Source organism: Cucurbita pepo, chromosome 2 (assembly GCF_057944985.1).
Source record: "Cucurbita pepo subsp. pepo isolate OVF chromosome 2, ASM5794498v1, whole genome shotgun sequence".
NCBI lineage: Eukaryota > Viridiplantae > Streptophyta > Magnoliopsida > Cucurbitales > Cucurbitaceae > Cucurbita > Cucurbita pepo.
In genome coordinates, this window is record NC_141799.1 from 1,094,130 (window position 1) to 1,108,120 (window position 13,991).

General features: G+C 40.3%; 3 protein-coding genes across 7 annotated transcripts; all 3 read left to right on the forward strand.

The window, feature by feature from the left end:
- Positions 1 to 154: 154 nt before the first annotated feature.
- Positions 155 to 1,989, forward strand: LOC111787526 (cytochrome P450 81Q32). Of its 2 annotated transcripts, XM_023667514.2 has the most exons (3): positions 155 to 1,067; positions 1,135 to 1,391; positions 1,491 to 1,989. In XM_023667514.2, exons 1-3 carry the CDS (start codon positions 165 to 167, stop codon positions 1,774 to 1,776), a joined length of 1,446 nt encoding a protein of 481 aa, XP_023523282.2. In that variant the 5' UTR covers positions 155 to 164; the 3' UTR covers positions 1,777 to 1,989. The 2 variants fall into 2 exon arrangements, with proteins under 2 accessions (XP_023523282.2, XP_023523281.2); XM_023667513.2 differs by having other exon boundaries at positions 1,135 to 1,989.
- A 1,384-nt stretch (positions 1,990 to 3,373) lies between these two features.
- LOC111787527 (uncharacterized) lies at positions 3,374 to 11,380 on the forward strand. 4 transcript variants are annotated; one of them, XM_087121770.1, is made up of 8 exons: positions 3,374 to 3,785; positions 5,757 to 5,851; positions 6,223 to 6,347; positions 6,911 to 7,632; positions 7,963 to 8,072; positions 8,147 to 9,630; positions 9,908 to 10,255; positions 10,350 to 11,380. In XM_087121770.1, exons 6-8 carry the CDS (start codon positions 9,196 to 9,198, stop codon positions 10,968 to 10,970), a joined length of 1,404 nt encoding a protein of 467 aa, XP_086977896.1. In that variant the 5' UTR covers positions 3,374 to 3,785; positions 5,757 to 5,851; positions 6,223 to 6,347; positions 6,911 to 7,632; positions 7,963 to 8,072; positions 8,147 to 9,195; the 3' UTR covers positions 10,971 to 11,380. The 4 variants fall into 4 exon arrangements, with proteins under 4 accessions (XP_086977896.1, XP_086977899.1, XP_086977897.1 ...); XM_087121773.1 differs by having other exon boundaries at positions 6,911 to 7,397; positions 7,524 to 7,632; positions 7,963 to 9,630; XM_087121771.1 differs by lacking the exon at positions 7,963 to 8,072.
- Positions 11,381 to 12,248: 868 nt separating this feature from the next.
- On the forward strand, positions 12,249 to 13,965 carry LOC111787529 (3-oxo-Delta(4,5)-steroid 5-beta-reductase). The gene is made up of 2 exons (XM_023667517.2): positions 12,249 to 12,510; positions 12,594 to 13,965. The coding sequence occupies exons 1-2, from the start codon at positions 12,472 to 12,474 to the stop codon at positions 13,734 to 13,736; spliced, it is 1,182 nt and encodes a 393-aa protein (XP_023523285.1). The 5' UTR covers positions 12,249 to 12,471; the 3' UTR covers positions 13,737 to 13,965.
- The last annotated feature ends 26 nt before the right edge of the window (positions 13,966 to 13,991 follow it).

Sequence of the window (13,991 nt, forward strand, 5' to 3'; positions counted from 1 at the left end):
CTAATCCACTCTTCTATTAGTAGATATTATTCTCTTTAAACTTTATTAAAAACATCTGGGATTATAAAGCATATTTTTCTTCAGCCCAAATAATCTGTCCACTCGATTATTTATGTAACCATCAGAGATTGAAACGGTGCAGTGTCAGTGGGAGTAGTGAAGCCATGGGAGCAATAATTGTATACATTCCACTGTTCTTAGTGTTGTATGTATTAACAGAGCAATTTCTTCACAGGATTAGAAACCTCCCGCCGACCCCTTTCCTCTCGCTTCCAATCATCGGCCATCTCCACCTCTTGAAGAAGCCCATGTACCGGACCTTGGCGGAGATCTCCAACCGGTACGGTCCAGTTGTGTTTCTCCGGTTTGGATCGAGGGGGGTTCTAGTGGTGTCGTCTCCTTCCGCGGCGGAAGAATGTCTGAGCAAGAACGACGTCGTGTTTGCCGACCGCCCACGTCTCCTCATATCCAAATGGTTCGGATACAACAACCGGAACCTCGTATGGTCGTCTTATGGAGACCACTGGCGCAACCTCCGCCGAATCTCCACCGTTGAAATCTTGTCAACTCATCGCCTTCAGATGCTCGCAGCCGTCCGTTCGGACGAGGTCAAATCATTGATTGGAAGGCTGGCGAGGGGTGAAAACCAAGTGCAGGACATGAATAATGCCTTTTTCGATCTGACTTTTAACGTCATGCTGAGAATGATCGTGGGAAAGCGGTTTTACGGCGAGGACGTGGAGGATGCTGACGAGGCACACAGATTTCGGGAGCTACAGAGCAAGTCAACGCAGTTAGGTGGCAAGACAAATATGGGAGATTTTATCCCGTTGATGTCGTGGTTGGGACTTGGTTGGGCGGCGGAGAAAGAGATAATGGAATGCCACCAAAAAAGAGACGCTTTCATGCAGAATTTGATCAACCAGCACAAGAACAGAGCAATTGAAACAGAGCCCGACAATTCATTTCGCGATGGAAGGAAGAAGACGTTAATTGAAGTACTGCTAGAGCTACAAGAATCCGACCCAGATCAGTATAATGACGAAACCATCAGAGCCTTAATGCTGGTAATCACTTCTCTTAGCTTGTTTTAACGTTAATTAAGTTTAATTAAACTCATGTTCCATGGGGCAGGTTTTGTTGGCTGCAGGCACGGAAACTTCCATGAACACCATGGAATGGGCCCTGTCTCTCATGCTGAACAATCCAAAAGTTTTACAGAAAGCCCAGCTCGAAATTGACCAAAAAGTCGGCCACGACCGTCTGATGGACGAATCTGACATGGCGAACGTACCCTTCCTACGTGGCATAATCAACGAGACATTGCGAATGTACCCTCCAGCTCCACTAATGGTACCTCATGAATCATCAAAAGACTGTAGCGTTGGAGGGTATCACATCCCACGTGGCACTATGTTATTTGTGAATTTATGGGCCATTCATAACGACCCTAAGATTTGGGCTGACCCAAGAAAGTTTGACCCCGACAGGTTTGTGAAGGTGGACAGTGACAAGCATGGGTTCAAGCTGATGCCATTCGGGTCGGGGAGAAGGGGGTGTCCTGGAGAGGGATTGGGGCTTCGAGTGATAGGCCTTGTATTGGGCTCCTTGATTCAGTGCTTTGAATGGGAGCGTCCTGGCGAGGAGTTGGTGGACATGACAGAAGGCGTTGCGGTCTCTATGCCTAAGGCCCGACACTTGCAGGCTAAATGTAAGCCTCGACCCATAGTTGCTCGCCTACATCTTTCTCAAACAAAATCAAACCTGGCCTATTGAGAATGTTTAATGAATGGTGTAGGGGTCCGTCCATGTTAAGCTTTCTAACAGAACTAAACTAGTTTTCATACTGCCTGCTATGCATGTAGTTTATAGAGTAACACCAGTTTATAACTGTTGCACTAGTTTATATTTTGTTTGTTGAAGTTAAAGTTAATTTCAATAACGTGGAAATACTATGGTTTTATCCATATATTACCACGCTTGTCTAAACTTTTTTTTTTTTTTTTTTTTTTTTTTTTTTTACCTTTTTTAAATATGAATTTATAATGGAAGAACAGCAAAACAATGTTGAGGATATCATCATTCTCGACTCCATTTAAGTTTTCCGACCTTCCTCTAGCTAGGTTACCTTTTTCTTGTTGAAGATTATTGAGAGTGAATCCACGTTGGTTAATTTAGTGGAAGATCATGAGTTTATAACTGAAGAATAGCCCAAACCAAAGAGAGTTTATGCTCAAAATAGACAATATTGTTGTATTTAATGATTTCTAGGAGTATTTTATGGAATAGCAACCTCTGTCATATATTCCCAAAACTAAGAGCTAGAATGTAAACTTAGACCAACTTTCTCCCATATACCAATTCTGTCCTAGCCCATTAGCCGATGGATAGAAATAATATGGTCCCAATCTCCATCATTTTATCTTGTACTTGCACCGTCGCGTTGGCATGTGTCACAACCTTACTAAGAAGTAAATAGATTGTGACTCTCATATATGATGACAAATGAGAGGTGACGTGCAAGTGGTGCACATCAAGCCATATGAGACATGAAAAAGTCAAATGTCATGATGCGATTAAGGAGGACGATGCATCGTCTAACACACTAAGAAGAGTGTGCATAATTGACAAAGTATAAGCAAGATTAGAAGCAACGTTATTGTCAAGGGTTTTAGAGACAAACTTAAAAAACATTAAGGAGGACTTCATGCCATAACCTCAAAAGTTAGGATTTTGAAGTTATTTTTTATAAGCGACTATGGAGTTAAGTTCATATAAGTAAAATATGAAACTCGCCAAATTTGATGTCGATTAGACACCAAAATAATGCCCCATAAGGCCATATGATTCCTGACAAATACGACATCTATTCATAGGAGACGTAAAATGCCTTGAATGTACTATAAAAGGAGGTATTGGTGTGACAGCACTCTTAGGTCCTCTAGTCTACGCGAACGTCGTAAAACGAGTATCTTTTGATGAGTTTTCTCATGATGAGTTTTTGAGAACAATGTCACTTGGCACAAGTATGTTGAAAGTGCATCGAGCCCCTTTAGTTGGAGGTTGATATATAGGACTGAGCTCTAACATGATATGCACAAATGACTCGACATGGACATAATATATGGTTCATGTCTCGATAATATTTAGATGAATGGATGTTTGAGATGTCTCAATTACAAAGTTGATTCGTGGGTCGATTTTTGATAAGCATGAAAGCCGATGACATCTCGAAACTTAGATAACATCATGAAGTATTGGTGAGATTTGAGAGCTCGGGATTGACACTATATTGAGTCAATATATCTGGATATGCATTATAATGCCGGATGAGCTCTAGTTTACATCAATATGTACCCTGAAACCTTATGATGACTCAATATAGTGTATATTCTGATTCTGTCATCGTCATCTTGTGTAGTCGGTTGCAATTTGCCCGCCAAGTTCTTTCCCACATCTGTGGACTCGAGAGATTTCGATTATCAGCAGCGGTCCGTGATTCTTCCTCTCTGCATATCGCCTACGAATCCCACTCATCAGCATGACTGGACCGTGGCCATCGTCTCACCTGGAGAACTTAGACAAGCCGCACTCATTTGATGCTCGAATGAGGCTCCACGACGACATCCTTACCAACGGGATCGCCTTTCAGAAATTTCCGTTTGTTTCTGTTCGTATGCTATACACGACGCGTCTATGGATTGGGACTCTTCCTCCAGAGTTTTCTCTTATTGTGGACACTGGAAGTACCGTGCTCTAACTGTGTGGAGCGAGGGAATCATCAGGTTTCTCTCGGTTCATTGCTGATCTGCGTTGTTTTTTCAGTTCTGCTCTCTATACCTAAACATCTGCAAGTCGTTTTGTGGGTTTGAATTTAGGCTTACAGATACTGATACTGCTATATGAAAATTTTGTCTTTAAAACTGTGAACTGTCGAGGTAAGCATGGGGCCTAGAACTCGGCTTTGTGGATTCCCCGATGAAGGTAAACCAAAAGATCAGAGATCCCCCCTAAGATCACGGCTGCCTACGTGTTTTTCTTTGGAAAAGACTTCTGTTTATTGGGTTACAGAGATAAAAACCAGTTAGGTCCTAGATGAAAAACTACCACGGATTTGCTACGTGAGATCCCACAGTTGGAGAGGGAAACGAAACACTGCTTATAAGGGTGTGGAAACCTCTCCCTAAAAGACTCGTTTTAAAACCGTGAGGCTGACAATAATACATAATGGGCTAGTAGTGGGCTTGAGCTGATATAGGCTAGAGGTTGATAAAGGCCAATGTAAATAGAAAAGGACTTAGAGAGAACAAGTAAGTCATGGTGGTCATCTACCTGAAATTTAATACCCGAGTTACCTTCCCCCACCTCCAAATGTTGTTAACTCAAAAAAAGAAAAATCTCAAGAGTTATCTTTACAATCTCCACCTTTAAGAGAATGCTAGAGCCATTAGGTGTTGAATCTAGATTTCAAATCTTGGACATGGGTCGATACATTCATGCTGTCGGGAAGTTGAATCCGAGCACTTTTGTTGGGAAGTATGGTGCTGTCTTGGATATTGGAACTAGATATGCTTATTTTCCAGAAAATGTGTACTATGCATTCAAGGATGCCGTAAGTTTTTCAACTCTACGTCTAATCTCAAATGGTCTTGCCTTCACCGAAAGCATTTCAATTTTGTGCTACTTATATTCCATCTGCTTAAAGGCACCTTTGTGCTTATCACAATATTCTAACTTTCAGTGCTTATCAGTTTCATGCTCCTTTCCTTGCAAGCATATTTACTATCAGGGCCTATCACATACAACTCTTATTCATTATGTCTGTCACCAATATTTTTCAGTATCTCATTCATTCTGCAATATGATATGGAATTTTGGAACACTTCAAAGCCATTGAAGTTATATAAATGCTTGTTGTGAAAGCTACTACAAAGGATATTTGGATCTTCAACGTGTAGCTCATATGGATCTGAGTGTTGGAGTTTATGAAGTCCCAATATTTCATTCATATGTGTTGTTGTCTCGTCTTTTACCATTCTGCATTGATTTGGCTACTTGCATTTCCTTTTTTCTTCCAAAGAAGACTTCTTCAATTAGTTTTTCATCAGTATATTTTTCTGGTACAACTATCATTGAATTCTTACATTTTAATTGGATTTAAACTTCTTCAATCAAGAAATCGGATTTGAACTTCAAATTTCAAAACATATTTTTTGGAAACCTCTTCTGGTTATTACTACCAAATACAATATTTCTGCATTGATTTTTCCCATACAGATGGTTGTGTTCTTGTAGTTGATTTAGTAGATTTGACTCTTAGCTTATGCTATTGACTCCCAGTTTAGGGACTGTTTCATGCCGGAAAAATATGTAGGAGATGGCCATAGTGTTGGCCATTTGAAATGTAATATTGTAAATTTTTTGGATGCGAAGCAGGAAATGCTCTTTTTAATGGTTTCCCATAGGTGTTGCACAAGGGAGATATTATTGTCTTTTAACTAAAATTAAAAGTTTTTGTTTCGACTTTATACATTTTCATACTAAAATTCATCTCCTATTTTGCTTCCCCGTTCTATTCTGATCTCTTTATTACAACATGTGCTGAATTCGCCGAATTTTAAGTATATTTGTTTTTCTGGTACTGGAAGGTAGTTCTATTTCTTGCTAGGGGCACTGATATCTTCAGCAGATCACTTTTGGGTTGATTGTTGATCATGCTTTTTTTTTTTTTTTTTTTTTTTTTTTTTTTTTGATAGGGATCTCGCTGAACCTTCAAAAGTTTCCTTGAGGTTTATATGACATTTGGCAATGGGCAGAAAATTTCACTTCCTTTGGAGCATTACCTGTTCCGGTATTCATCTTTACATTTTTTCCCTCCTCATCCCTCCCTCTCCATACGACATATGTGACCGTCTGTAGTTTGTAGTAAAATTTACATTAATGGTATATCCTTTCTCTTCCCATCAACCACCTCTGCAGCACACGAAGGTTAGTGATGCATATTGTCTGAGAATTTGTGCGTTGTGGTTTATTAGTTGTGAATTCTTTGTATTGAAGTTAATAAGTAACTTGTAACTTACCTTCTTTCTTAAGTAAATGACACTCCTTCTCGTGTAATGGTTTCAAGATTATATTACCGGATGACTTTTATTTTACGCAGTTTTTCTGTACTATTCTGCTGTACATACTTGTGTTATATGTATTTCTATGTTCAATGTATAGGGGAATTTAAGGTTGGAGTCATAACATTTAATATAACGCTTCATGTCAACAAATCCTCCGTGAAGATTAATATCACTGAGCTTGCTGAATTGATTGCAAATGAGATTGAAGTTAATGTCTCACAGGTACTAATGAATTTAGAGTTACAACTTTTTGCCATTCATTTTCACTCTTGTCGACTCCCCCAGCACCCCAGTTAGCATATCTAGGTCAATTCTAGATCTCTTTTTGAGATAGTCTTGAAAAGGGCAACATTTAATGGTGTGAACTTTGACTTTGTTGAAAAGAAAGAGGGAAAGTTAAAATACGCGCACTTGACCTTAAGAAGAATGCATATACTTGACTTCATTCAGAAATACTTACACAGCTGTTGCTATATCTATAAGCTATTGCTTGTTACTTTTAGTGTCTGATCTTAGGTTCATGTGCTGAACTTTACATCGGGGAAACTGATTTCTTCATTAGATGGGCCATCTTCCCCGCTAACAACTACTAATAAGTTTTGTATCTGTTATGTGTTGTCTCATATAGTGTTATGTTTTCTGCCCATTAAGTTATAATAGAACTTAAAAAACACTATTGAGCACATTAGTTTGTCATGTTCACATTCTTATCCTTCAACTTGGACTAATCTTCCCTTCTATGTTGGTCCATCGTGTAATTTCTTCCCGTGTATGGATTTATACAGGACATAATGATGATTATTGGAGTAGCAGTTACCTTAGTCGTTGGATTGGCAGTCGTAAGCACATGGTTGATTTGGAGATACGAGCTTTCTTATGAGCTTGTTGTTGCTGTCGGACCCGAGCAAGAGCTTGCAGCCACTATAGATCCCATTTATTTTGGATGGAATTGTGACTCTGTTTATCAGGTCTATTGTTTTGATTATTGAAATTATATGATTTGGTTAGGAATATAGGGATGAAACCTTGTATGCTGATGAAGAAAGAGTTGTAGTAAAAGTAAAACCAGAGGAACTAGGAAAAGAAACCACAAGAAACAAAAACATGTGTAGGAAAACATGAATTTTTATTTAGATAGCTTCTGTATTTGAGAAATTGAACCAGGGACAAAGTTGAACCGTCCTGACCTACACCCAGTGGCCATTATCACAGGTAGGGCTCTCATTTCTTAAACTATTCATTTGACTCGTGAGGTGATGGACAGTGCACAAGGTAAAACTATATGAATCATTTGTGTGTTAAAAAAAACAGTATTTAATATGTCATTTTTAAGGTTGTACAATCCGCAGTCAAAATTGAAGGATTGCTTACAGGTTTAAACATTAAATTCGATGGCAGAGAGGAGTTTCCCAACTCAGAACTTGGACCTCACCTGGGGCTTCAGGGACAAATTTCAATCCATGCATGTCCTCAGATCCAGTGTGAAGCGGCCCCAATTTTGTCCACGGTACGAATTACAAACTCACAATCTCTCTCTTCAATCATACACAGTATTATAATGTATATGATTGTTGAAGTCACATTTTTACCCCTGGAAGAAGTAGGCTGTAAATAAAGTATAGTAGAGCAGGGCACATGTCGCATGTCGCATGTAGCATGTCACATGTATTTGAATAAGGTAAACAGGGGTTCTGTCTTTTTGCATTGTTATAAAGAAAAAGGCAAAAAAAGAAGAAAGAATCATATGGAATGGTATTTTTGGGGTAGGGGGAAACTGTTTTTGTCTCACATCCTCCCCAATGATAAAGGCTAACACATCTGATGTTCTGATAAACAGCAACCAGACGATGAAATCAGGGGGGAGGGGGGCTGAGAGATCACATGGGGGTTAACTTAACTTACACAATAAAACTCAGAATGGGAGATAATAGCAGAAGAGGAAGGAAGGTGGGTGGTAGTTGCAGGCTGATGGATTCGTTACGATCTCGTTGTTTCTTTTTTAAATTACTCAGAAAATACAGGTCAGGGAGATTCCACAGTTGCTGTAGCCTGAAAAGTGCTTTGCTTTTGCATTGCATAGCTTGACGAAAATACCCCCCTCCCCGGCCACCACCCAGTTTCCCAGTTTCCCAGTTTCCCAGTTTCCCAGTTCCCACCTCCTTTAACTAGTAAACTCAGCGGGAGTTGCGGCGGTGCTGATATGGAGTTGTTGAAGGAAGTGTGCAAGTAAGTCGAGGGATGAAGCCAAGTGTAATTCCAAACCAAAACTCCCAACTAGAATTGACAAAATTTTAGTCTTTTCCGTGATTGGCGATGCTTAAAGCATCATCGCCACAAACACCTACTTTTCAACGTAGATATGGGAACCCAACCAGATCGGACTTTATAATAGAAATCAAATGTTGAAACCAATTACGAAAAATTATGTATTTTATTCAACGTTTAGAAAATCATGCTAATATCCGCGGGGTGGACCCAGCATTAATCTGCACACTGCCCTATGATCTTTTTTTCTTTTCTATTTTTCCTGGTAAAATCTGGTGTTGTACCGCTCCTCCAACCCTATCTACCCTTTGGATTTGGATTCTTCTTCTTCGTCATTTCCCAAGATTCCCGCCGTTAGATTTCGCCGCCCGGAGATCAGTGTAGCCTCTTTCTTTTTCTTCGGCTGTAGTGTAGAAGGCTACAAAACAGCCCTAGTGGGGAACGAGGAACGATTGAAGAGAGAAGAGGAGGACGACCCAGATCCTAATTATTTAAAATACCCTGAGGCTGGATACAGTTTTGCTTGTCTACCACCAATAATATATAACTCCAATTCTTTATCATTATTAACCCTTTGAATCCCCTTGTTTTCTTCTGCGAGACGCCATTCTCTCTCTCTCTTTCTCTCTCTTTCTCTCTCCCTCCCTTGGATTTGTAGCTGTTCAGTAGTGAGCTTTGTACTGCTTTTTTTCTTGAACCTTTCCTGCTTCTGATTACGATAGTCCTTTCATCATATAGTTGTTGGAGTACTCTTCTTGTTTGTGCTTCACTTAGTTGTGTCCATAGCTTTGGACCATAGTTTGAAATGGAGCGAAAACAAGGCTTCTTCTCGGCGCTGAAGGGGGAAATAGTGAGAGGGCTTTCGCCTGGAAGGTCCAGACCCAAGAGTCCGGCGAGAAGTGCGTCTCCCATGTCTAGTTTACTACGGCGGAGGAAGAGCCACCAAATGCCGCCGCAGCCGAACTTGTTGATTGAGAGATCTGGAAGTTTAAGGCCGGCGGAGGCATTGTCGCCGTTGAAGGAAGGGCCCGACAATAACGACGGCAGAGAATCGAAGGAGGGGAAGTGGGGGAACTGGATGAGGGGTCAGCTTTGTCGGGCACCTTCGGCTGTTTCTTGCTCTGCTCAGAAACGATCTGATCTGAGGCTGCTGCTTGGGGTTTTGGGTGCTCCGTTAGCTCCTGTTCATGTTAGCTCTGCCGAGCCTCTGCCCCACCTCGCCATTAAAGACATCCCCATTGTTAGTCCTAATTTCTCGCTCTCCTAGCTAACTTTTTCTAACTGTGAAGACTTGTCTTATTTTATGTCGTGCTGATCTTATCGTGCCCCCCAACTTTACTCTTTAATCAAGATCGCTGGATTTTCTATTTCTTCAAGAAAATCTTGTCGTAGAGTACACTGAGAGATCTTAGTTTCGTGTTGTTTGAACAAGATAAGATGTCTGGTTGGTTCCTGAATGCTGAGTTTATCAGGATGAATTTTGGGTTGTATAATTTTGAGGGGTTGTTTTCTTGCAGGAGAATTCATCTGCTCAGTATATATTGCAGCAGTACACAGCAGCTTCGGGAGGGCAAAAGCTTCAAAACTCTGTCAGCAATGCCTATGCCATGGGAAAGGTGAAAATGATAGCATGTGAATTTGAAACAGCTAACAAAGTGGTCAGGACCCGGAATTCCTCCAAAGATGCAGAGTCAGGCGGCTTTGTTTTGTGGCAGATGAAGCCAGATATGTGGTATGTTGAGCTTGCTCTGGGTGGTAGCAAAGTTCATGCTGGTTGCAATGGGAAGCTGGTGTGGAGGCACACACCTTGGCTCGGCGCTCATGCTGCCAAAGGGCCTGTTAGACCGCTTCGCCGTGCCCTTCAGGTGACACAGCTCAACTTGACAGATCTCACTCTATATTGTGAATCTGGCTCTCTCTCATTTTAGATTCGTTTACCAAGTTCATTATGTGCTGCAGGGACTTGATCCAAAAACTACTGCAAGCATGTTTGCTAATGCAAGATGCATTGGAGAGAAGAGTGTTAATGGTGAAGATTGTTTCATCCTCAAGCTCTGTACAGATCCTTCAACATTGAAGGCAAGAAGTGAAGGACCTGCAGAGATAATCAGACACACTATGTTCGGATACTTCAGCCAGAAATCAGGACTCCTTATACATTTAGAAGATTCACATTTAACCCGCATCCAAAACAACGGGGGCGATGCTGTCTATTGGGAGACCACGATCAATTCATTCCTCGATGATTATCGACCAGTAGAGGGGATCATGATTGCTCACTCTGGTCGATCTGTAGTAACCCTTTTCAGATTTGGGGAAACAGCCATGAGCCACACAAAAACGAGGATGGAAGAAGCTTGGACTATTGAGGAAGTAGCATTTAATGTCCCTGGTCTGTCTATTGATTGTTTCATTCCCCCTGCTGAACTTAGATATGCTTCCATGAGCGAGGCCTGCGACTTACCTCGTGGTCATGGCTTCAAGAATGCTATGGCAGCAGCAGCTCATCGGGCCAAAGTCGCCGCACTTGAGAAGAATCACGACGGGAAGGTGAAAGTTATCTGGAAACCAGATATCTGAACCAGCAACTACACTGCTTTGCAAGGTAAGTGCATTATTAACAGTACTAACTATTTAGAAGCGGATCCAAATCCAATGTAGTAGAACTTGTGGTCTATTTTACGCGGCAATTGTAAATAGATCAATAGTCATTCTCACACATTTTGTCTGGTGATTTGAGCGACTCGCTCTCTCCCGACTCGGGTTTTATATTCAGCCTCCTTGTTTTTTAAACCCAAGAAAAAGAGATCCCTTTCGATCATCACCATTGTTCTTGCTCTTGCAATGTTAAGAGTATAGAGTATCAGTGAATGTAAATGATCTCGTGCTCTTGTTTTTTCAAGGAATATACTGAAAGTTCAACCTTACAGAAGGGAGCATGATATGTCTAAGTTTTCAATCTGAAATAATGGGAATATTTTGTTCATCAAGATTATGCTACAAGTTGTTTCAGGTTGAAGGAATTTATGTTTCTAATGATCTTCATGTCTCTTACCTCTTATGTTTTCCTGTGATGCTTCTCTCAAAATTCTTTATAAACTTTGCATTTTGTGGAAGATATGTATCTGATTCAATCAAACAAATACAATAATCTCTTTTAAAAACAATTTGTTTCAAAAAAATGTTAAATTATAAATTTAGTCCGAGAGTTTTCGAGTTTGTATGGTGTTTAATAGGTTAAATCTTTATTAGTATTTAGTATATTTATTCATTTTCAATAATTAATCAATCAATTTATTTCTACTAATTGATATTGATTTTTATTAATTCACTAATATTGTTACTATTCATTTCAAAATCTAACTCAACCACCCATTATGAAATAAATAATTATTCAATCACTTACAATTAATATTAATTAAATATAAAATTTTGTTCCTAATTATTATAATTAATTATTCAGAGGATATTTAAATTAACTAACTATTAATTATTCTTTTTCAAATTAAATTAACTTTCATAATTATATAAGACAAACAAATTTCAACAATTTTTTTTAAATGTTTGAGACATTCTTGATATTGAAATATTTATTAATTAATTAAACTATATTATTTTTCTTAATTTCAACAATTCATTTGATTTTTTTTTAATATGTAATGTCAATCAACTTTAACTTTTATCCTATGCTTTAAAAGCTTTATTAATTTTAAATGATATAAAATATTGTACGTCTAATAAATTTAGGGTTGGATAAATAAAAAAAAAAATATCTAATATTTATTTATTTTTTGTTTAAAAAAGGAAGTAATTACCTTCCATAAACATTCGTTTCTGGGTAGACAGTTGCGTAAGAAAATCCAGTCGTGAGTCCAGCGGTTCGAGTTGAATGTTTATCCTTTCACAGCTCGCGTCATGGTTGGCGTTTCCTCTGTAATCCACAAGACAACAACGATCTGTAACATCATCATCACCTTATAACCCTCTTTCGACAAACGATTCAATTCCACTTCAATCTCTGTTTCGCATCTTCCCCTCCTCCCTAATTCCCCAAAACCTATCTCCGATTCCCCGACGGAAAATGAGCTGGTGGTGGGCCGGAGCAATCGGCGCTGCTAAGGTAATTAACACCCCTAACTCCCTATCTATGCCCCTGTTTCTATTACGTTTCTCTAATCAGCATCTCTGTTCCCAATTTTGCAGAAGAAATTTGAAGAAGATGAACAACCGAGGAGCTTTGAGAGCGTAGCATTGGTGATCGGCGTTACAGGCATCGTCGGCAACAGCCTTGCCGAGATTCTCCCTCTTTCCGACACCCCCGGCGGTCCGTGGAAGGTGTACGGCGTCGCTCGGAGGCCGAGGCCAAACTGGAACGCCGACCATCCCATCGAATACATTCAATGCGATGTCTCCGATCTGGAAGACGCCGAAGCCAAACTCTCGAAGCTCACTGATGTGACTCATGTGTTCTATGTCACATGGACCAATCTACCCACAGAGATCGAGAACTGTGAGGTCAACGGAAAAATGCTTCGCAACGTGTTGCGATCGGTGATTCCGAACGCGCCAAATCTCCGCCATATCTGCCTTCAAACAGGTACGAAGCACTACATCGGATCGTTCGAGAACATCATCGATAATCCGACGCAGCGGCACGATCCGCCGTTCACGGAGGATATGCCTCGATTGGATACCCCAAATTTCTATTACACTCAAGAAGATTTGTTGTTCGAAGAGATCGAAAAGAGTCAGAAAAAGGATCTGACATGGGCGGTGATCCGACCCAACACGATCTTCGGGTTTTCCCCTTTCAGCTTGATGAACATCGTCGGAACCCTATGCACCTACGCCGCCATATGCAAGCACGAGGGACGTCCGCTGAAATTCCCCGGCACGAAATCAGCTTGGGAGGGTTACTCAGTGGTCTCCGACGCAGATCTGATAGCGGAGCAGCACATATGGACGGCGGTAGACCCATACGCAAAGAACGAGGCGTTTAACTGCAGCAATGGCGATGTATTCAAGTGGAAACACTTCTGGAAGGTTTTGGCGGAGCAGTTCAACATCGAGGATTATGGGTTCGAAGAGGGTGAGAGATTGCCGCTGCGAGAGTTGATGAAGGGGAAGAATGAAGTCTGGGAAGAAATTGTGAAGGAGAATCAGTTGCAACCAACAAAATTGGAGGATGTTGCTAATTGGTGGCATACAGATATAGCTCTGAGCGCATCTGGTAACATAGATAGTATGAACAAGAGCAAGGAGCATGGATTCTTGGGCTTCAGAAACTCCAAGAACTCCTTCATTTCTTGGATCGACAAGGTTAAGGCTTTCAAGATCGTGCCCTGATTTGGCGAGTAATGTCCATAATTATCAATCTTCTCGTACTGATTTTCATTTCTGGAATCTGTTTGGTTTGGGTTGCTCTGGTTTTACAATAAATGTTGGCTTGTTTATATAGTTTCTTGGTATCTTAGTGACGAGTTCTTCGTGATTCATAGTGTTCCAGCTAGGGAATGATTTCAGTTTGTTTTATGCTTTTCACTCAATGAAGTAATAATCTTTTAGAATGTTGTTAGATTACTGGCTGTCTAATTGTTCGAT

What these genes read in the sequence shown, in the direction of transcription:
- LOC111787526 (XM_023667513.2), top strand. Translation starts at nt 165, where the DNA reads ATGGGAGCAATAATTGTATACATTCCACTGTTCTTAGTGTTGTATGTA. An exon ending in CCATCAGAGCCTTAATGCTG is followed by an intron (nt 1,068 to 1,134) that starts GTAATCACTTCT and finishes TCCATGGGGCAG; the next exon opens with GTTTTGTTGGCTGCAGGCAC.
- LOC111787527 (XM_087121770.1), top strand. Translation starts at nt 9,196, where the DNA reads ATGGAGCGAAAACAAGGCTTCTTCTCGGCGCTGAAGGGGGAAATAGTG. An exon ending in CCATTAAAGACATCCCCATT is followed by an intron (nt 9,631 to 9,907) that starts GTTAGTCCTAAT and finishes GTTTTCTTGCAG; the next exon opens with GAGAATTCATCTGCTCAGTA. An exon ending in CGCTTCGCCGTGCCCTTCAG is followed by an intron (nt 10,256 to 10,349) that starts GTGACACAGCTC and finishes TATGTGCTGCAG; the next exon opens with GGACTTGATCCAAAAACTAC.
- LOC111787529 (XM_023667517.2), top strand. Translation starts at nt 12,472, where the DNA reads ATGAGCTGGTGGTGGGCCGGAGCAATCGGCGCTGCTAAG. An exon ending in GAGCAATCGGCGCTGCTAAG is followed by an intron (nt 12,511 to 12,593) that starts GTAATTAACACC and finishes CCAATTTTGCAG; the next exon opens with AAGAAATTTGAAGAAGATGA.